This window comes from Manis pentadactyla, chromosome 9 (assembly GCF_030020395.1).
Source record: "Manis pentadactyla isolate mManPen7 chromosome 9, mManPen7.hap1, whole genome shotgun sequence".
Classification (NCBI taxonomy): Eukaryota; Metazoa; Chordata; class Mammalia; order Pholidota; family Manidae; genus Manis; species Manis pentadactyla.
In genome coordinates, this window is record NC_080027.1 from 15,110,808 (window position 1) to 15,134,529 (window position 23,722).

Consider the following 23,722-nt stretch of genomic DNA (forward strand, 5'->3'; position numbering starts at 1 on the left):
AAAATGAATGCGTTGCATTCTATTTCCTCCTTTAATTCTGTTAGTATTTGTTTCACATATATTGGTGCTCCTGTATTGGGTGAATATATGTTTATAATGGTTATATCCTCTTGTTGGACTGAGCCCTTTATCATTATGTAATGTCCTTCTTTATCTCTTGTTACTTTCTTTATTTTGAAGTCTATTTTGTCTGATACTAGTATTGCAACACCTGCTTTTTTCTCTCTGTTCTTTGCATGAAATATCTTTCTCCAACCCTTGACTTTTAATCTGTGCATGTCTTTGGGTTTGAGGTGAGTCTCTTGTTAAGCACAATATAGATGGGTCTTGCTTTTTTATCCATTCTATTCCTCTGTGTCTTTTGATTGGTGCATTCAGTCCATTTACATTTAGGGTGATTATTGAAAGATATGTACTTACTACCATTGCAGGCTTTAGATTTGCGGTTACCAAAGGTTCAAGGTTAGCTTGTTTACTACCTTACTGTCTGACCTCACTCGCTTATTGAGCTGTTATAAACACAGTCTGATGATTATTTCTTTCCCTTCTTTTTCCTCCTCCTCCCTTCTTCATATGTTGAGTGTTTTGTTCTGTGCTCTTTTTAGGAGTGCTCCCATCTAGAGCAGTCCCTGTAAGATGACCTGTAGAGGTGGTTTGTGGGAGGCAAATTCCCTCAACTTTTGCTTGTCTGGGAATTGTTTAATCCCTCCTTCATATCTGAATGATAGTCGTGCTGGATACAGTATCCTTGGTTCAAGGCCCTTCTGTTTCATTGCATTAAATATATCATGCCATTCTCTTCTGACCTGTAGGGTTTCTGTTGGGAAGTCTGATGATAGCCTGATGGGTTTTCCTTTGCAGGTGACCTTTTTACTCTCTCTGGCTGCCTTTAATACTCTGTCCCTGTCCTTGATCTTTGCCATTTTGATTATTATGTGTCTTGGCGTTGTCCTCTTTGGATCCCATCTCTCGGGAGTTCTTTGTGCCTCTGTAGTCTGAGCAACTATTTGCTCCCCCAGTTTGGGGAAGTTCTCAGCAATTATTTCTTCAAAGACACTTTCTATTCCTTTTCCTCTCTCTTCTTCCTCTGGTACCCCTATAATGCGGATATTGTTCCTTTTGGATTGGTCACACAGTTCTCTTAATATTGTTTCATTCCTGGAGATCCTTTTATCTCTCTCTGCATCAGCTTCTATGCGTTCCTGTTCTCTGGTTTCTATTCCATCAATGGCCTCTTGCATCTTATCCATTCTGCTTATAAATCCTTCCAGAGTTTGTTTCACTTCTGTAATCTCCCTCCGGACGTCTGTAATCTACCTCCGGACTTCATCTCTTATCTCTTGCATATTTCTCTGCAGCTCTGTCAGCATGTTTATGATTTTTATTTTGAATTCTTTTTCAGAGAGACTGGTTAGGTCTGCCTCTGCAGATCCTTTCTCAGGTGTAACTATCTTGGACTGGATCAGATTTTTTTGCCTTTTCATGGTGATAGCAATGGCTGTAGGCAGATTGCAGGTGTGTCAACTGGGAGAAGAAAGTCCTTTCCTGCTTGCTGGATACCTTGCCCTTCTCCGCTGCCTGTGATGGCTACCTGCACTCCTGGAGCAGCCACCGGGTTAATCTCCTAAGCTGCTGTGGGCGGGGTGTCCGTCAGAGCAGTGCGGAGCCCTGTGGGGAGTGGCAGGCACACCAGGTGCGCTCCTCTGTGCTAGCAGCGACCCTGTTGGGAAGCTGTGTGGCAGCAACGGCCTTTGGGTTTGGCCCGGGCGGTTGTGCATTGGGCTGGGATTCCGGTCGGCTCCTGGGAGCGCGCCTGCTCCCTCTGGCTCCACTGCAGGTGCGCGCAGGGCTCTTCCGTGCAGGCTTCTACCGGGCTCTGAATTCACTGCCGCCAGTGCGCGCGAGCCACGCCCAGGCTGTTTGGTCGCGCCGCTGAGGGCTAGCACAAGCCTCTCCTGCGGCGCACAGATCTGCTCTCAGTTCCTTCCGGCGCTGCTGTCCCTGGCGTGCTGCCACTCTCCTGCTACTGGGCCCGTGTGTCGGGGTCCGTGCCAGTTGGAGGAACGAGTGGCAGGCTGCCTAGTGCTGTGAGCGGCTTCAGAGCTGCACTGCCTCTGTTTAGGATGCCTAAGTTTCCCCGGTATTCCCAGCTGCCGGGACAACTTCATCCAGCTATGGGGTCCTTTTCTGTTTAGGACTTGCAGAAAGCACTCATTTTACTTTTGTCTCAGGGGCGCCGGTTGCGGGGACCTGCCCACAGGTTTTGCTTTTCCATTTCTCTAATATCCAGCACCCCGTGCACCTTGTGTCTGCATTCCGGGTGCAGATTTCCAGAGCTGGTTGTTTAGCAGTCCTGGGCTTTCACTCCCTCCCTGTTTCGACTCCTTTCTTCCCGCCGGGTTTTGGCGTGGGGGAGTGTTCGGTTCCCGCCTGGCCGCGGCTTGTATCTTACCCCCTTTGTGTGATGCTGAGTTCTCGCAGATATAGTTGTATCCTGGCTGTTGTACTGCATCCACTGGTGTCTCTTTTAGGAATAGTTGTATTTATTGTATTTTCATAAATACATATGTTTTGGGGAGGAGATTTCCTCTGAAATACTCACACCGCCATCTTCCCGTGATCCCTGAGGTTTACTTTTTAGATAAAATACCAAAGGCATGAAGCCTGAAAGAAGAAATGGTTAAACTAGATTTCATTAAAAATGAAAGAATGCTGTATCAAAGACACTGCCAGGAGAAATGAATAGACATGCCACAGACTAGTAGAAAGTATGTGTAAAAGATACGTCTATGTCTGATTGAAGGACGATCATCCAAATTACACAAAGGACTCTTGAACTCAACAACAAGAAAACAACCAGCCTTATTCAAACTTATAGATGTCACATTATACATAGTTCAGGAAGAGAGTGGATAGTTACAAATCATGTAATCCTAAAGACTCTTTGACAACTTACAAAATTGAATTGTAGGGAGAATAAATTAACTATTTAAAGTTCTATGTAAATACTGCTCAACTTCAGTAGAAGCAAAGGACCATTATACGGCTGCCAATCTAACTAAGTCTTAAAGAATATTTCTAGCATTCAAATCTATAAGTTCAATTTTCACAGTGCTGTTTTCCAATAAGTAAACTACTTCCTAATAAACTAAGTATTATGAAAGAAGTTTTAAACATAAAGTGAAATACATGTTCAAATATGAACACAGTATAAACAAAGACAATGCGTTTACATTCATCAGCTGCGTCGCAAGGGCTGATCATTGCCACCTAGCTCAGTAACTTCTAGGAGTCAGCTTTTTGGATGAAGTTCCCAAACAATTCTTCCAGGGGATTAGTACAGAGGCTGCCAGAAATACTGTGTGCTTGTACTGACCTCAACTGGCAAAGGCGGATGGAAAACAAGAGCTCGAGGTGGGCTGTATGTTGTTAAAAGTTCTACCTTTCCCCCTAAATCTTTGATTTCCTTCTTCTCAGCCCTACTCTCTTCTCCCTCAATGTGCTGAATGTCGGACACCTGGGAAATTAGAAGGAAGACGCTCAGAAGGCAGGCTTGGTACGGAGCGAAAGATGGAGAACTAGCTGCTCTACTTCCCTAATCCATACTTCCCGGGTTCATGCAGATGACTCATCCTATTAGCTCAGAGACGGTGGGGAGACCAGAATGACCTGCTCCAAATGGAGGTCCTTGGGGAACGAGCGGGGGTTTGTACGCCAAGAGGGTCCCAACTACTAACAGGCATACAGTTCAACAAATCCCTCACTGAAACAACGAGCTGCTCCCCCTGCTGGCAAGGGCAGCATGTAGTAAATTCTGCTTCAACAACCACGCAGCCACATTGATTCTGTAACGTCTTCCTATGTTGACTACAGTAACTGCACTAGTGGGGGTGAGGATTTAAAAACGTGGGTAAATGCTGAACCACCATCTCGTATACTTGAAATTAAGATCGTACATCAACTATACTTCAATTAAAAAAAAGAAAAAGTGCTGTCATGTTTCACTGTATGGTCAGGCCGACTTAGGAAATTTTGCATTGAGTCTTAAAGAGTGCTTGGCAGAGGCAAAGTGACTGAAGAAATACTCAGTGGATATCGGATGACGACTGAGACTGGTTACGATCTCCTGGAATTCTTTTTCCGGACAGATGGTGGGTAGGTGGCATAATCCCAAAAAGTATTTTAATCCTTAGATCATAGGTTTTTTATTTTAAAATGAAAAGGTAAATTAATGTCTTCCAGCAGTTACCTAACTTTTTAGTGCCTTATTTTTCTAATTTGAGAAATGAGCATAATAATTATACCTAACTTACAGAACTACAGTACAGATTAAATGAATTAAATCATGACCATTGCTTGGTACATGGTAGAGACTCAGTAGTTATGACGGTTTACTCCTCTGAGGACAGAGTGAAAGAAGCCAACCACAAAAGAATATACTCTGCATGAGGGCATTTGTATAAAATTCTACAGAATGCAAATTATTCTAGGACAGAAAAGCAGATCATAAGATGCCTGGCGCTGGGGATGGCGGGGGGAGGTTAACTTCAAAGTGGCATGAGAGAACCTTTGGGATGATGGAAATGTTTTAACTCTTGATTACACAGGTGCATACACTTTACAAAATATAAAATGGGTACAGTTTATGGTTGCAGTCTACCCACCCCCAACAAAAAGATGTAGTGAAAAAGCCTCCTGATGGATAGATCAGCTTAAAGATGGCGGAATAGGAAGGCAAGATAAAAACCTCCTCCTAAAAAACACATAAACCAGGAAAATACGGCAAACGCAACTAGACCTGAAAACAACTTGAAGACTGCAGAACAGACCCCCTACACCCGAGGAAGAAGAGAGGACCGCACAGAAAAGGGTGAGGCAGCAAAGCTGAGACCGAGCAGGAGCCCTCCTGCCACACCAGGCAACAGGCGGGAGAAAGAGCAGCAGAGTGGGGAGGGGATGGGAGCCCAGGAGGGCTGCACCCCTGGCCCTGGAGATCTGCTCTGGGAGCACGAGCCCACGTTACACTGGATTCTGGTAATTAGTGGGATTGGACACAAGGGGCAGGTGGAACCCTCTGGGAGGCTGAGATCATAATCAATATCAGATTATGACATCTGATATGAAAAATGTGGAAGAGGAAGAAGAAAAAGGTACCTTTACATTGTGTTTGAAACAGAGTAATCAGCAATTTAAGATAGACTATTACATAGTAAAGAAGCTATCCTTGAGCCTTTGGTTACCACAAAACTAAAGCCTACAATAAATACACACACACACAAATAAATAAAATTTAAAACGAGAGAAATCCAATTATAACACTAAAGAAAAACACCAATAACAAGAGAAGAATAAGAGAGGAAGAAAGGAACAGAGAGGAGATATAAAAAACAGCAGAAAATAATAGAATGGCAATAAGTACATACATATCAATAATCACCTTAAATGTAAATGGACTGAATGCACCAAAAGGCAGAGTGAAAGAATGGATAAGGAAACAAGACCCATCTATATGCTGCCTACAAGAGACTCATTTCAGACCCAAAGACATACACAGACTAAAAGTGAGGAGATGGAAAAAGATATTCCACGTAAACAATAGAGAGCAAAAAGCAGCATAGCAGTATTTATATTGGACAACACTGAATTCAAACAAAGAAAGTAGCAAGAGACAAAGAAGGACATTACACAGTGATACAGGGATCAGTCCCAAAAAGAGGATATAATCGTTATAAATACCTATGCACCCAACACAAAATCACCTAAATATGTAAAACAAATACTAATAGAATTAAAGGATGAAATAGATTGTAACACATTCATTTCAGGAGACTTTATTTAACATGCAACTCACATCAATAGACAAATCAACCAGACAGAAAATAAGCAAGGGAACAGAGGCACTGAACAACACATTACATCAAACCGACATAACATATATCTACAAAACACTCCACCCAAAAGCAACAGGATACACATTTTTCTCAAGTGTACATGGAACATTCTCCAGAATAGATCACATACTGGGCCACAAGAAGAACCTCAATAAAGTAAAAAAGCCTGAAATTGTACCAAGCAGCTTCTCAGACCACAATGGTATGAAACTAGACATAAATTAATTACCCAAAGAAAACAAAAAGACTTACAAACACATGGAAGCTAAACAATGTGCTTTTAAATAATCAGTGGATCAATGAACAAATTAAAACAGAAACTGATCAATACGTGGAGACAAATGAAAACAAAAATACAACAGCCCAAAATCTGTGGGATGCGGCAGAGGCAGTTCTAAGAGGAAAGTACATAGCAATACAGGCTTACCTCAAGAAATAAGAACAATCCCAAGTAAACAATCTAAAATCACAATTAAATAACTACAAAAAGAAGAAGAAATGAAACCCTAAGTCAGTAGAAGGAGGGACAGAGCAGAAATAGAGAAGAATATAACAATAAAAATTCAATTGAACCAGGAGCTGGTTATTTGAGAAAATAAACAGAACAGATAAACCCCTAGTCAGACTTATCAAGAAAAAAAGAGTGTACATACATAAACAGAATCAGAAATGAAGAAGGAATACTCACAAGGTATACCGCAGAAATACAAAAAATTGTTAGAGAATACTATGAAAAATTATACACCAATAAGTTGGACAACTTAGAAGAAATGAACAACTTCTTAGAAAAACACAACCTTCCAAGACTGATTCAGGAAGAAAAAGAAAATCTCAACAGACTGATTGCCAGCAGTGAAATCGAACTGGTAATCAAAAAACTCCTCAAAAAAAAAACTCCACCCAGACTGCTTCACAGATGAATTGCACCAAACGTTTAAAGAGCTAGTACCCATCCTTCTTAAAGCATTCCAAAAAGTAGAAGAGGAGGGAAACTCATTCTGTGAGGCCAGCATCACTCTAATACCAAAACCAGGCAAAGACACCACACACACAAAAATTACCGACCAATATCCCTGATGAACATAGCTGCAAAAATCCTCAACAAAATATCAGCAAAACAAATCCGAACATACTTCAGAAAGATCATCCATCATGACCAAGTGGGATTTATTCCATGGAGGCAAGGATTGTACAATATTTATAAATCCATCAATATCATACACATTAACAAAAAGGATAAAAACCAGATGATCATCTCAACAGATGCTGAAAAAGCATTCAACAAAATTCAACATCCATTCATGAAAAAAACTCTCACCAAATTGGGTATAGAGGGTACTTAACATAATAAAACCCATATATGACAAACCCACAGCCAACATCATACCTAATAGTGAAAAGCTGAGAGCTTTTCCTCTAAGATCAGAAACAAGACAAGGATGCCCACTCTCCCCACTTTCATTCAACATAGTACTGGAGGTCCTAGCTGTGGCAATCAGACAACACAAAGAGATAAAAGGCATCCAAATTGGTAAAGAAGAAGTTAAACTCTCACTGTTTGCACAAGACATGGTATTATACATAGAAACCCTAAAGACTCCACCAAAAAATAATATAACTGAATCCAACAAAATTGCAGAATAAAAAATTAATACACAAAAATCTGTTGCATTCCTATATATTAACAATGAACTAGAAGAAAGAGAAATCAGGAAAACAACTCCATTTACAATTGCATCAAAAGAATAAAATACCTAGGAATAAACCTAACCAAAGTGAAATACCTATACTCTGAAAACTACAAGACACTCATGAGAGAAATTAAAGAAGACACCAAAAAACGGAAATCAATCCCATGTTCATGGATAGAAAAATTAATATTGTCAAAATGGCCATCCTGCCCAAAGCAATTTACAGATTTAATGCAATCCCTATCAAAATACCAACAGCATTCTTCAATGAACTAGAAGAAACAGTTCTAAAATTCATGTGAAACCACAAAAGACCTCGAATAGCCAAAGTAAATTTGAGGAAGAAGAAAAAAGGTGGGGGGATTACGCTCCCTAACTTCAAGCTCTACTACAAAGCTACAGTAATCAAAACAATTTGGTACTGGCACAAGAAGAGACCCATTGATCAATGGAACAGAATAGAGAGCCCTGATATAAACCCATCCATTTAAGGTCAATTAATAAATGATAAAGGAGCCATGGATATACAATGGGGAAAAGACAGCCTCTTCAACAACTGGTGTTGGCAAAACTGGACAGCTACATGTAAGAGAATGAAATGAGATTATTGTCTAACTCCATACACAAAAGTAAACTTGAAATGGATCAAAGACCTGAATGTAAGTCATGAAACCGTAACCCTTAAAAGAAAACATAGTCTTATCAAACATTTAGTGAAGACCTAATACCCATCCTCCTAAAAGTTTTCCAAAGAGTAGAAGAAGAGGGAATACTTCCAAACTCATTCTATGAGGTCAGCATCAGTCTAATACCAAAACCAGGCAAAGACACCACAAAAAAAGAAAAGTGCAGACCAATATCCCTGATGAACATAGATGTAAAAATACTCAACAAAATATTAGCAAACCGAATTCAAAAATACATCAAAAAGATCATCCAGCATGATCAAGTAGGATTTATTCCAGGGATGCAAGGATGCTACAACATTTGAAAACCCATCAACATAATCCACCACATCAACAAAAAGAAGGATGAAAACCACATGATCACCTCCATAGATGCTGAAAAAGCATTTGACAAAATTAAACTTACATTCATGATAAAAACTCTTAACAAAATGGGTATAGAGGGCAAGTACCTCAACATAATAAAGGTCATATATAACAAACCCACAGACAACATTATACTTAACATCAAAAAGCTGAAAGCTTTTCCTTTATGATGGGGAACAAGACAAGGATGCCCACTCTCCCCACTTGTATTCATTCAACATAGTACTGGAGGTCCTAGCCACAGCAATCAGTAAACACAAAGAAATAAAAGGCATCCAGATTGGCAAGGAAGAAGTTAAACTGTCCCTGTTTGCAGATGACATGATATTGTACATAAAAAACCTAAAGACTCCACTCCAAAACTACTGAAGAAAAATTGCAGGATACAAAATTAATACACAGAAATTTGTGGCATTCCTATACACTAACAAAGAACTAGCAGAGAAAGACAAGTACCAAATGATTTCCCTCATTTGTGGAGTATAACAACGAAGCAACTAAACAGCAGCAGACTCACCGACTCCAAGAAGGTACTAGCAGTTACCAAAGGGGAGGGGTGTGGGAGGGCAGGTGGGGAGGGAGGGAGAAGGGGATTGAGGGGTATTATGATTAGTACACAAGGTGTGGGGGGGATCATGGGGAAGACAGTGTAGCACAGAGAAGGCAGAGTGACTCTGTGGCATCTTACTACACTGATGGACAGTGACTGCAATGGGACATGGGGGTCTCGATAATATGGGTGAATGTAGTAACTACATTGTTTCATGTGAAACCTTCATGAGAGTGTATATCAATAGTACCTTAATAAAAAAAATTGTAATAAAAAAAAGATGTGGTACTCATACACAATAGAATATTATTCAGCCATAAAAAGAAAAGAAATCCTGCCATTTGCAACAACATGAATGGATCTAGAGGGTATTATCCTCAGTGAAATAAGCCAGGCAGATAAAGACAAATACCATTATGATTTCAATTATTTGTGGAATTAGAAACAAAGCAAAACAGAAGGAACAAACCAGCATTAGACTCATGGACGCTGAAAGTGACCAGTGGTTACCAAGGGGCAGGGGGACTGTTGAACCATTGTGCTGTACATCTGATGAATTTAAAAAAAAATAATAATAATAAAAGCAAAAACAAACAAACAAAAAGCCTCTTGCTACCTGAATTCCAGGAAGCGGGTTAAAGAAAAAAGGGTGCACTGATGGATTTCACAATTCTTAAAGCAACTTGGTCAACGGGTAAAAAGAGTAAAGTTAAATATCTTCAGTATATTAAATTTTACCACATAGCTGATGAGATTCACTGACACTTTAGGAAGTTCTCTATGTTCTGGGGAAGACGCTGAACCCTGTTTGGCATCACTTAGTAGTTGCAGTGCAAATCTACCTGCGTTGAACTCGGGATCATCTTCCAGGACGGTCACGGCTCCTTCCACGGCGTCAACGGCGCTCTTCCCCTCCTTGAGGATGCTGTAGCCCACGGTGGCGGCTCTGACGACACCCTGGCGCACCCGCTCTTTCCGGTCCTTGGAGAAACTGCTGGCCCAGCCCCCATGGACCACGACCACGGGATTCATGTTGACGGATCCTAAGCATCAGGAAGAGGAAAGAGTCATCATCTCAAACGGACTCACGAAAACCGCACGGGGTGTAATGCTGGGAGGGTTCGTTGGGGACGAGGTCTAGTTTCCATTCCCGGCGGGAGGCAGGGTGTACAGTCTTAGGCAATTTCCTGAGAGCACGGGGGTGGAGGAAAAGACGCGGCTCCGACTGAACTCTGCACAAAATGCCCACAGCACCCGTGGCCTCCTGCTTCCCCCGGTAGCACCTGGCCTGGGGCACCTGCGGCCCTCGTGGTGGGGGGCCGGGGGTTCCGAGATGAAGAGCCCGCGTCCCCTCCTCACCGGCTGCCATCGGCCTGTTTCCCTGGAGAACTTCGGCCACTGACCCGTACTGCCCCGGCTGCGAAGGGACGGGAAGGCGTCCGGGGACCAGAGCCTCCAGCACTCCTTCTGGGGTCCACATGGGATCCCGTTTCCCCTGGGGAGGTCCCTTTTCACATGCCTAGAAGTCCTGGATAACTGAAGGCCACTGGTGGGGCCTCTGGGAAAGACACCAGCCCTAAAGCTGTTACTAATTCCGCGGAAGCCGAAGCACCCGGGTCTTGCCGCATGTCAGAAGCCATTCCGGGCCTGTCAGAGGTGGGAGACAGCGGCGACCACGGTCACCAAACTGGCCCCGGGGGAAAGAGGGTAGAGAGGGCCGTATGGGGTCTGAGGTCCACAGCTGAAACCTGCTGCTTGCGAGCAATCGCCGGCCCAGGATGCTTCCTGGTGGGCTAGCGCAGGTCCCATGCAGCAGGCCTGAGGATTAAGGGCAGGTGCTCGGGTTGGGGCCGAACAGGCACTTGCAGGCGGGGCTCAGCATCCAGGCTCCGGCGGATCTCTTCCCCAGTCCAGGCCGTGTAGACACCGACCGGGCCACAGCCACGGACTTCTGGGGGGCAACCCTAAGCTGGTGAGGTCCACCCCTTTGCAGAGATGCTCCCTATCGCACGGGAATTCCTCAGCCCTGACAATCCGGGCCCTGCAGTCTCGTCGGCGCCCTCCCGCCTCGAACCCCCGAGCCAGGGAGGGAGCTTCCCCAGCTCCGGCGACCGGCAGGGCCGTCGCCTCAACGAGGACGCGGCGGGTGGTGGACGCCGGGACCTCAGGCCGAGTCTCCCAGCCGGCCGCGGACCGTCTGTTAGGAGGGTGCGGACACCGCCCTGCTCGCGACCGTTTCTCCGGCAACGGCTCAGCGCCTGCGTACGAGGTCCGGGCCGGCGTGACCAGACGCGCAGTGTTACCGTAAAGCCCGGCGCGCGGCCGCCGCTCGAGATCTTGCACCTCTGCGGGCGTCTCTCTTCCCTGCTGGGGCTCAGCAGTCCGCCTCCCGGGACCGGGACCACGCGGGCCCTCTGCCCACGTCAGCTTCCTGAATGGGATGCGGAGACCCTCCTTCTCCACTTAAGGCTGGGGGACAGCTGTTGCTGTAGGTGGCGAGATGTGTAAAGGGATGTGCCAAAGTTTTGTAATTGAAAACTAAAAAGCAGCTGTAACTCCGGGGGGGGAATATTTTCCCATCCCGGAGCAAAACACCTTTGAAGCGAAATCAAAGGGAGAAATAAAGTGGGAGAAACCCGTTTATTGCTTAAAAGCATTGGTCCACCTCTGCTAGCCGGTATCTCCCGTCACCTGGTAGCAAAAAGGCACCCCACCCCACCTCTCAGGTCTAGATAAGCCCTTGCTTGCCTTCCTAATTACCTATTGATATGGAGACGTCCTGCTGCTCCACACCCCTCGGAAACACCTACTGATACCGAGATGCACTAAGGCCAGGCGAGAGATTCCGGAAATGTTGCAATTTTACCCACAGCAGCGCTTCTCGCGCTCAGGTCCTTGCTCCCACGGAGATGTTTTGCAAGCCTGCTAGTTCTTTTAAATTCAAATATCTTCCTTTTAATTGCCTCCCACATTAAACTTTTCTAAAGAATAGAAAGATAAACTCTGTGACTGGTCTGGGTCTGTGCCTGAGCTGCGCTGAAGGAGAGTGTGAACCCCCAGCCTACTCCCGCTCCAGAGTCTCGGGATCCCAGCCCCCAATTCCTTCAACCACAAGTGTCCGCCTTCCTGTGGACACTTTTCCTTTCCCTGCCCCAGAACGTTCCCGAAGGCTCTGACCTCCTGGATGACTGGGCCAGTCACCTGCATTTCTCCCTCATTCCCTCTATCATAGAAGGAAATTTGTATTTCTATCCTTCTAATAGGAGGAATTTACATTTCTATCCAGTCAGACAACCGTAAAATTAGTGGCATGAACCAAAGGATACATTATTCTATTATAAATAATTATTCTATTATGCAAATTATTTTGAATCATAATTTTATTTTAATTATTAATTTGTTTTGAACTTTCATTGACTGGCTGAGCCTGAGGTAGGGCAGAGACACGGGACAAGCATCATGACTAAGTTTCCTGCCTATGATGAACAATGCCGAGATAGACACAGTGTAATAAGAACAGGAAGGACTCCATTCTTAGGCTAAGGTTCCATTTTAAAAAGAGAGTTGAGAAGATTCCTACCATATTCTCTGGTAGTCAGACAATAGCCCAACAGCCTATCTTAGGGCAGGCCAGGCAGTTTTAACTGATAGGTCCCCACTGCTTGAGGGTAACCACTATTGTGGAGAAGAACAGGATAAGTAAATCCCTTGTGTTGGGTTTATTTAGCAGAATTAGCTGCAAGACTGGTAACAGAGGAGAGGAGACACAGTGTCTCACCAGAGATGAGCACCTTGGGACCACAAGTCAAGCCTATGCCCAACACACCCCCTCTGCCCTTTGCCCCACCCCTGAAAGCCTTAAAAGACAGACTCCCCAAACTCTCAGGGCACCTCCTCTCTGAGGTAGCCCACACTCTTCCTTTCTCCGAGTGCACCTTTTTGCCTTAAATAAAGCTTTCTCACTGCTCAAATTATTGCGGTTTGTCTTTTTGCTATTTCACTTTATTTCCACGTCGTCACTCTGTCTCCACTTTACTCCTACTAAGTAGGAAGGGGCTGCTAAGAACTTTGATTTGGGCCTGCGTGTTTCCGTCGCCTGGGTGACCTGGATGGAACTGCCGCTGTGTGAGCTGCTCTTAGCAGCCTGCCTGAAAATCTCCTTTCTTTGGGAAGTTCTCAGAACATAATCTCACTCCATCCTGTCCTCCATGGCTCCCCCAAATCCTGGAGTGGTGGGGCTAGTCCCCATTCTGTGCACATACAGGAGGACACAGGAAGACAGGTGAGCCTGGTTTCGGGAGCTGGCAAGGGAATCTGTCCTAGGCCGAGAACTTTCCCTCTTTCCCTTGCACTTTCCTGTTCTCTGCTGCCTGCAAGGCAGCTGCCATTCCCTGCTGCTCTTGCTTTAATGAATTCCTTCTTTACCTACACTCGTCTGACCTGTTCAAGAATTCTTTCTCACCCTCCCCTGTCCAGGTTGGGGTTTCTCCTAGAGCTTCACCTCGTGAGCAGGGAGAGACCTCCTCAGATGCAGCTGTCCAGCAACATTTTTGGCGACCACGAAGGGACTCTCTTGTCCCCTCCTGGTGTGTGCCAGGAGCTCTGTCTTCTCACTTTCTCTCTAAATAAAACCTCTCCCTTGCTCCCCTGCCTTGACTGTTTGCGAAGTTCATTCTTCGACTCCACGAACAAGAACCCCAGCAGCAAGCCAATAAAGTCAAAGATAAACTCTCACGTTGTCCAACAAGTGCCACTCCCTACCTCCTCTCCCCAGCTTAAGCTATTGACAGTACAGGGGCTGATTTCCCTCTAAGAGATGATACAAAGAGACATATACAAAAGGAGGATGGCCAGACCTTATACAAAAACAGAACTCTGAACCCAACCTCTGTAGCCACCAGTCCAGGAAACCAAGTTTGTTATGTGGATTCAATAAGAAAATGTATGTAAAGCCCTTAGCATCAACTTGGTATGTAGAAAATGCTTGATGCTTGCTGTTGTTATGTGATTGTTATTATATTTATTAGCCCCTCTTCCCCAGTCCCCCTGGGGAGAGGAGTAATTGGTTCCCTCCCTTCCTTCACCAGAAGTTCCTTAGTGACCAAGGTTGAAAACCACTATAGGGGAAACGCATGTGTTACAGGTTGTTTGTTCTCCTGGGTTCTTGTTCCCACTGCAACAAAGAACTCAAAGGCAGAGACACAGTAGCGAAGCGGAGTGGAAGTTTGATTTGAATACGCCCCAGGGAGGAGGGGGCCAGAGCCAAGGTAGACAAAGGCCTTCACCTGTTAGGCGGGAGGCTCGAGGATTGCATTCTGGCTGGGAGGGGCCGCTTTGCCCGGCAAGGTGGGGTTATTTGACTGACAGGTCCGTCTGTACAGCCCTCCCCCCGGGGCGTGTCCTTTCCCAGGATGACGTGTGGTTTGGGCAGTCCTTAGTTCTGCCGGACTGTGACCCCTTTGGGACCTAGTTGGGGAGGAAGTCATCTCCCTGCAAAGCCTTTGTTGTTTTCACATGGAAGCCCCTACCTGGGTAGAGTTTGGGCGGCTTCTTCTTTAAACCTTATTGTAACTCCAGGGCTGGTGGTGATGGTGGTGGAAAATCCCCAAGCAAAACACGTCTGAAACAGAAATCAGTCAAAGGGAGAAATATCGTTTCTCGCCCGTATCTCCCGCAGCCAGGCTGCAAAAAGACGCCCCACCCCACCTCTCAGGTCTAGATAAGCCCTTGCTTGCCCTCTTAATTACCTATTGATATGGAGACGACCTACTTCTCTCCACCCCTTGTCCTTGGAAACACCTACTGATAGGGAGGCGCAGTAAGGCCCGGCGATAGATTCTGGAAATGTTGCAGTTTTACCCACAGCAGCGCTGCGCTCGCTCAGGTCCTTGCTCCCCCGGAGATGTTTTGCAAGCCTGCTAGTTGTTCTTTTGAATTCAAATCTCTTCCTTTTAATTGCCTACCACCTTAAACTTTTCTAAAGAACAGAAAGATAAACTCTGTGACTGATCTGGGTCTGTGCCTGCGCTGCGCTGAAGGAGAGTGTGAACCCCCAGCCTACTCCCGCCCTAGAGTCTCGGGATCCCAGCACCCAGTTCCTTCAACCACAAGTGTCCGCCTTCCTGTGGACACTTTTCCTTTCCCTGCCCCAGAACGTTCCCGAAGGCTCTGACCTCCTGGATGACTGGGCCAGTCACCTGCATTTCTCCCTCATTCTCTTTATCATAGAAGGAAATTTGTATTTCTATCCTTCTAATAGAAGGAATTTACATTTCTATCCAGTAAGACAACTTTGATTAGTGGCATGAACCCAAGGACACATTATTATGTGGACTTATTCTATCATGCAAATTATTTTGAATCATAATTTTATTGCCGTTATTAATTTGTTTTGAACTTTTATTGGTTGGATGAGCCTGAGGTAGCACAGAGACATGGGCGGGACAAGCATCATGACTAAGTTTTCCTGCCTATGATGAAAAAATGCTGAGATAGACAGTGTAACAAGCACAGGAGGGACTCCATCGTAAGGCTGAGAGTCCATTTTGAAAAGCAGAGAGTTGAGAAGATTCCTAACACATTCTCTAGTAATCAGACAATAGCCCAACAGCCTATCTTAAGGCAGGGCAGGCAATTTTAACTAATATGGCCCCACTGCTTGAGGATAACCACTATTGTAGAGAAGAACAGGATAAGTAATCCTTTCTGTTGGGTTTATTTAGCAGAATTAGCTGCAAGACTGGTAACAGAGGAGAGGAGACACAGTGTCTCACCAGAGATGAGCACCTTGGGACCACAAGTCAAGCCTATGCCCAACACACCCCCTCTGCCCTTTGCCCCACCCCTGAAAGCCTTAAAAGACAGACTCCCCAAACTCTCAGGGCACCTCCTCTCTGAGGTAGCCCACACTCTTCCTTTCTCCGAGTGCACCTTTTTGCCTTAAATAAAGCTTTCTCACTGCTCAAATTATTGCGGTTTGTCTTTTTGCTATTTCACTTTATTTCCACGTCGTCACTCTGTCTCCACTTTACTCCTACTAAGTAGGAAGGTGCTGCTAAGAACTTTGATTTGGGCCTGCGTGTTTCCGTCGCCTGGGTGACCTGGACGGAACTGCCGCTGTGTGAGCTGCTCTAGCAGGCTGCCTGAAAATCTCCTTTCTTTGGGAAGTTCTCCGAACATAATCTCTCTCTATCCTGTGCTCCGCGGCTCCCCCAAATCCTGGAGGGGTGGGGTTAGTCCCCATTCTGTGCAGATACAGGAAGACAGGTGAGCCTGGTTTTGGGAGTTGGCAAAGGAATCTGTCCTAGGCCGAGAACTTTCCCTCTTTCCCTTGCACTTTCCTCTTTTCTGCTGCCTGCAAGGCAGCTGCCATTCCCTGCTGCTCTTGCTTTAATGAATTCCTTCTTTACCTACACTCGTCAGACCTGTTCAAGAATTCTTTCTCACTCAGAGGCAAGCACCCTCCCTGTCCAGGTTGGGGTTTCTCCTAGAGCTTCACCTCATGAGCAGGGAGAGACCTCCTCAGATGCAGCTGCCCAGCAACATTTTTGGCGACTACGAAGGGACTTTCTTGTCCCCTCCTGGTGTGTGCCGGGGACTCTGTCCTCTCACTTTCTCTCTAAATAAAAGCCTCTCCCTTGCTCTCCTGCCTTGACTGTTTGCGAAGTTCATTCTTCGACTCCACTGGAAGAACCCCAGGTCCAAACACTATCTCTGCCAGTGACCTGTAGGCGTCGCCCCAAGCATGCAGTGTGCCCTCCAGGACTTGAGAGTAATAAACCTTGTTTTATTAAAGTTCCCTGGTGGTGCTGAGGTACATCTTGCACTGGTAATAAGGACAATAAGGACTGGCCCAGTCACACCATATTGATTCCTTTCCTGTAGGCAGCTGTTACCATTACATGACATCATGGGAAAAAACCACACAAGCAGCAACATAATATTAAAATATACCTGCCGGAAGTGCGCAAACTTGAAAGGACAAAATCATGCAATTTTTCTCACACATATAGAAGGTAGTCTAAATAAACAGGTAAACATCTTGTTCTAGAAGGAAATATTTTAATATTTAACGATGTCAACTATTCTCAAATAATTCTAAAAATTCACCAGAATCCTTAAGAATAGTTCTGTGCTCTGTTTTGAATTCTGAAGAGCTGTTTGGACCTTTCACAAGGAAAATGTTTTCATTTGTTGAGCAGTGGGCAGGAGACTGACTTTGGGCCCAGACCCGGGGGGCTCAGGGTCAGCTCTGGCATCTCTGCTGTGGGACTTCAGCAAGGTGCTCACCCTCCCTGCATCGGTTTCCTCTTCTGTAAAATAAGGCCCCCACCGCATAAGGTTTGTGTTAGGATAAGTGAATTCATGCAGGAATAATGTCCAGCACAGTGTGGGCCAGGAAATGTCAGCTATTCCACATCTGTAATGAAAAGGAGGAATATGTGTAAGATGTCAAACAGAGTAAATCACCTCTTTCCCAAGATCAAATAAACTGAACCGAACGGTCTCTGCCAGTGAGGAATGTTTGCTCATCCTAAATGCTAACAAAGGGTGCTGCAGAATTTGGCTCTGGTTCCACTGAGAATTCGCTCAGTTAAAATATTACTTTTTGATAGTTCATTTTTCCATCTAAGTGACTGTCCGTGTGAATTTAAAACCCTAAATACTGAACATTGGAACTGAGAGTAGAGGAGCCTGGTTGGTGGGGAGAGATATTATTTACCCCCAAGCCCCTCAGGGTCGCTGGGCTCCTGTCCTCAGCACTGGGCGCACGTGTCCTTTTTGGCTGGGGTTGAAATCTCAGGGCTTCTCCAGGATTTAAATCTCTAACTCGTTAAAATGTACACGGGGGATAGAAACATTTAAGACATCACTTCTGGATCGTAATGTCCACAATACACTTCTGCAATAAATGCATCACACGCTCCCGGGATGCCCGAGCCTCATTCCCAGGAAGGCTGGGTCTGCCCACCCAGACTCATTTTGCCTCAGTAATACAATTTTGACTTTCTGTTTGATAACTTCGACCTAATAAAAATGTCGCCCTGATAGGTTCACTAGAAGAACAGCTGTCACGTTCACCCAGATCCACCTGCCACTGACTTACTCCAGTACACAGTCTCTCTGGGGGAATTCTACAGAAAAAGACTATGACCAAGAGCCTCAACTTATCAGACAAATTTTCCCATGATATGCAAAGTCTCAAACATCTGACTACAACCATACATCTCACCCTCACCCCAGAGCTCTGGCAACATCAAACACAAATCTAGCGGCAAACCAAGGACTAAATAAATGACGCGGAAGAAGCCGAAGGGGCCTAGAGCTCTGTCAGTGACACAGTAAACACGCAGGCTGCAAGGCCAGGTGCTGACCGCTCTCCTTGGCCATCCCCACAGTCAGTAAGGCGTGTGGTGTCCCTGGGGTACACTCTCCTCATTGTAAGTGGGCCCCACATGTGAATGAGAAACAAAGTCAGCAAGTCACAGGCCCATGGAACAGGGCGGTGTGTGTGTGTGTGTGTGTGTGTGTGTGTGTGTGTGTGTGTGTGTGTGTGTGTGTGTGTGTGTGTGTGTGTGTGTGTGGTTTAACAGCTGCAAACACATAGGATGATGACCATCAGATTTTTCTCCATCTTTAGCCTGGGGGGAAAGCATCAACCCTTTGGCATCAACAGGTTGAAGAGATTTATTGATGAATTTTGGAAGCCGGATAACCTCAGGACTTGTGAGATGGGCCAGGAAGCTGAGCAGCTGAAGAGCCTCAAGAACATTTGTGTATTAAGTTTGTTTACCATGTTGTGGGCAACAAGCCACCAGTGGTTAGCAGTTATTAACTCTTCTGAGGATCAGACAATAGGCCTCCAACTGGCTGAAAATATGAAGATTCTGTAGTTTACAGTGATGTGCCAGAAAGGGTCCTTCTTAGTCCCAGAGTTGCTCTGTCCTACTCATCTGTCTATTGCTAGAACTGAGCGCCTGCGAGTCACATATCCCAGACTGAGTTACGGGCTGCCTTCCCGTTAGTGTCTCCGCTGGAAGGCACCGATGGGAGACTGGAGGCGGGAAGAGGGCAGAAGTCACGACTCAGCCTTTGACATCACTTCTTGCGGTGGCTGAGCAGCAGGGTGTATAGCACCCCAAGACCCCGGGATCGGCACCGTGCACCGGGGTGGCCTGGGTTCTTGCTCAGGCAGCTTGGTTCCAACGACAGCAACCTCGGCGGCCAGGGGTCTGGGCAGCACCATTTCCCTTCTTCTCTTCCAGTTCCAGGAGTGGCAGTGTCTTCCTGCAGTTTCTAATCAGTGGGCATCCTTCATATCTCCCTATTTTGCTTTCCAGCATTTTAACCACCTTTATTACCAATTCTCCCTGTTCAGTATACCTAGAATGTTTTCTACTTTCTTTATTGATAAACTACGTGATAAACGTTGGTATAAACTATTTATAGCTATGTGATTATATGCATGGAAATTCATTACCTGCAAAATGACAAAGGGGAGAGAGAAGCCTCACCACGGGCAAGACTGTGGTCACTCTGACGGCCAGTTAGAGACAAAGTTGAGGTGTCAACACACTGGACGGCCCTAATGTTTCACCTTCTCCGGACACATACTCTGACATCTTCAACGGCATGTGTCCAATGCCATTACCAATACTCAGACATTTTATTCATCCATGGCTCATTTGATAATTGATACTCCATGATATTCTGTGATGTTGCATTATCTCTGCTTCATCAGCTGACCTTGTAACAATGTAGCTAAAGAAAATCAGTTGTGTGAAGGTTTACTTCTGTCTTCTGTGGTGAAACACCACATAGTGAGCAAAGATGGAGGGGCCTGGGGTGAGGGAGCTGTCCCGTGCTGGGTATGCCCTTCTACTCTCATCCTTTCCTAGTTTCCGCTTCAATAATTATTCAAGTCTTACCTTAAACTTTAACTCCTCTGTTGTGCACAAGCTCCTCACTTTAAAGGCGTTTCCTCATGCAGCTGAACTTGAGTGTCCTCTAGGTTTCTGTCACAGTAGATTTCATCCCATCCACTCTCTATCGACCAGGAATTCTTAAACACTTCTAATCAAATGTTGTCACTTTGTTTTCTCCACCACGGCTGTGGAGTTTACTCCTTATGCTTCTGTGTTGTTTTAATATCATGTTTATTGTTTGGGGGATTTTGAAAGAGGACGGGCAGAGATTAAACTTGTTTTCACTCTGTGGTCTTGATCCAGTCTCAGGTGTATTTGATTTCTCTTGTCAGTTGCTTTGACTGACAGATAACTGGGCTGATCACGGTTTGTGGGCTGATCATGGTTTGTGGAGGCAGACAAAAGTTGTTGTGCCAGTAAAGCAAATATAACTCCCTTTAAATCTCCTTTCGACATTTACTTCTGTATTGAAAAACACTGATATCTTTTATTTGATGGTAGTGACGAAAAGAAGATAATTCCAGGGAAAGGAGTTATAGCACAACAGGGAAATAAATCGTTGCAGTGCTGTTTAAGGGAGAAAATGAATCCAGCTTCCCATATTCCGGTTTTAACTATTTCTATCCTTAGGCTGCCACCGACTGGGTGTCCTGATGCCTTCCCAGGATCAACAGGGAAGAAGCCGGGAGAGTGATCAGCAACATCAAAGGTTTGAGGTGTGGATCTAATTTTCCCACTCTGGGGCTTATGAACTGTGTTAGCCTGGGAGAGTCACTTATCTTTGTAAGTTTCAGTAAATGGGGGCCACCCTTTCTTCACAAGAAAATCATAGGAATTAAATATTACATATGTAGAGCCCGCAGCGTTGCGCTCTGCTCAGGTTATCCCTTTAACAGGACCCATAAATCCAGAAAGGAGGCACTTTTGAGTCATCTCCACTTCCACCCCGGCTTCATCCTCCAATCTCTTTCCTCTCCTTCTACACTCCACCAGCGTGATTCTTGACCTGTGCCCTCGGCTACCTCTGCCCTCAACAGCCAGCACTTTACTTGGGATCTATTCTGTTTGGGTCTCATAATTCATCAGCCTATGTTGTCCCTCACTTCTCATCTTCTGCTCTGTGGGTGTGAAATCTGAAGAGACGGTCATCAAATACACCTGGCAGGATCATTCAGCGTCCCCTTTCGTTGAGAGGAGAAGAGCTGGTCAGTTGTTTTGAACTCGTACAAACCTGAGTCAAACTCAGTTCCTTTTGGCCACTTTGACCCTTACATCCAGAACGGTACTCATAGGCGCCCCCTGGTGGCCAATGATACACATATTGCCATAGTTCAGGGAGAGCCCAGATTCTATAAGAAATGGGGCCACCTGGAGGTTCAAACCTTAGAGTTGTGTTCAGTTGAAGAAGATCTCACTGGACATTTCCTATTATACGGCAGTCCCATGGGTTGACCTGATGTGTGCCACTCCCACCTCTATGATAAATTTTAAAAATTTAATGTATGAATAATTAGAATCCACAAAGGAAATAAGTGAGTGAAAATAATGGGATAATTAATATTTGAAGTGAAAATCCATAAGAAAATTCTAAAACTATGGAACAAATCAAGCACCAGGGGAAAAAAGTCCTACAAGCTTCCACTTTGCCTGTGACTTTTCTGAGACACACAGCAGGGTGGGAAGTTAGAAGAGCAGCTCAGGTACTCACTGGCTCAGACACACACACACACACACACATGTTGAATTGGGTTGGGTGGCATTGACTGAGTTCTCACCTGAGTCCTTATCTGAGTCCAAGCTTGCTTGCTCCCCCTGGGAAAGAGAAATATATCCTACCTGCCCTGAACCAGGGGAGGGGGGGCCTCAAAACCCAGTTTCCCTTCCTTCAACCTCACCCCGAGCCTGATGCCCTACAATGTGAGTGGAGACAGATCCATCTGAATCCCCCGTCCTCCAGCCTTCTCTCTTTAAATGCAACCAAACTTACCTGGTGGTCCCTAAGTGTCTGTCATCTTCTGAGGAGTGTCACCTTCTTCCTGAGAAGTCACTCCTTGGGGTCTCGTCAGGCAGAAAAGGACTGAAGAACTTCAACGTCAGGATGATGAGTCCAGAGCAAATGAGTTGGCAAAGGGCAATCAGTGATTCACCTTCCGTCTCTATGAATTTGCCTATTCATGTTTCATGTAAGTGGGATCATATAACGGGTAGTCTTTTGTGTCCAACTTCTTTCACTCAACATAATGTTTTCAAGGTATATCGATGTTACAACATGTATCAGTATTTCATTTTTTTATTGCATTATAATTGATATGTAACCTTATATTAGTTCCAGGTGTATAACACAATGGGCTCCATACCACATGCCTAAGTGCTCTGTGCCAAAGAGCAGAAACATGACTCTGTCCCACCAAACAGGAAGGTTCCAGATGCTGAACAGTCAAAAACTGACAATTGTGCACTGCGCATGGACAACCTTTCTGGGCAGCTGAAGATGCCAACATGCACAAAGCCAGAGGCCCTGCTCCATGGACCATCACAGTGGCAGCTCTATAAGCATTTAATAAGCAAACTCCTCGATGCCGAGGTCTACATGAAGCCCGGTGATGGGGTTTCACTTCACCCTCACTGTGAGCATTCTATTCTTACCCCCGTTCCACAGATAAAGCCCACAGAGGTTGCTTAGGGGCCAAGGAACCATCTGTGGAGCCTTCAACTGAGCAAGTTCACCAGCCTTTCCTCCAGCTCACCTTGCAGTTGACACATGCTGCTCCCCACCCTTGTCTGCCAGACAAACTCCTATGGATCCTTTAAGCCTCTGCTCAAGTAGTCTCTCCAGAGCCTGGACAAGGGCACTTTGGACACAGACGGTAGGACTGGTCAGCCTCACCTTTGTGTCCCCACTAAATCCTGCAGCAGGACGGAGCACCCTCCACCCTCCCTCCTCCCGCCTCCCTGGAACTTGGCTTTGTGCTGTGCCCGACACCAGGGCATGTGCAGGCTCCTCCCAGGAGCCCAGGAGAGCTGTGTCAGGTGAGGTCAGGGCTGGCCAGGCTGCTGGGGATAAGCAGCGGCACCAGACACTCCCTGCTCTGGTTTTTAAACACTGCCAACTGCCACCTCAGCCACGAAGGTGACCTTGACTTCCTGGTCCTCACACTGGGACTCGTCTCCACCTCTGGGGAAAGTTCTCCATGGTCTGAGACCTCCTGCAGCCAGGACAGGGATCTCTTGGACCTGCACAGCTCCATCTGACCTCTCAAACAAATTCTGGGGGCATCAAGATGGGGCCTTTCTCTATTATACAAAAGCATGATACAGAAGGGGATGAAAGACCAAATAGTAACCATGTGCCTGAGCTTTGGGGATAGAGACCTGAATTTGAATATGAGTACCTCATCTATTCACTGTGATTTTTGTCCCTAAGCCTCTGTTTCCTACTCTGTAAAATGGAATAAGTGCCCTGCAGGGCTTTACCAGGATAGATGTGAATAATGCAGGTAAAGTGTGCATCATAATGCCTGGCACATATTAAGTTTTTGATAAATGGAACTGCTGATACTATTCTCAATTTTTGTCATGAATTGCCATAATTAAAATATGTTTGCTTTAGCAT

At 45.4% G+C, this 23,722-nt stretch overlaps 1 protein-coding gene across 5 annotated transcripts in view; it reads right to left on the reverse strand.

Moving 5' to 3' along the window:
- Positions 1 to 11,611, reverse strand: part of LOC118932320 (isoaspartyl peptidase/L-asparaginase-like) — a 39,579-nt gene extending 27,968 nt beyond the window's left edge. For 3 of the 5 annotated variants that reach the window (XM_036925748.2, XM_036925739.2, XM_057506994.1), the window contains exons 1-2: positions 10,544 to 11,053; positions 10,027 to 10,227 (exon numbers count right to left, since the gene is read on the reverse strand). In XM_036925748.2, coding sequence (XP_036781643.2) covers positions 10,027 to 10,227; positions 10,544 to 10,664 — 322 coding nt within the window. In that variant the 5' untranslated portion in view covers positions 10,665 to 11,053. Of the gene's footprint in view, positions 1 to 10,026; positions 10,228 to 10,543; positions 11,054 to 11,487 lie in introns of those variants that run through there. The other 2 variants (XM_057506995.1, XM_036925758.2) reach the window with 2 other exon arrangements.
- Between the last annotated feature and the right edge of the window lie 12,111 nt (positions 11,612 to 23,722).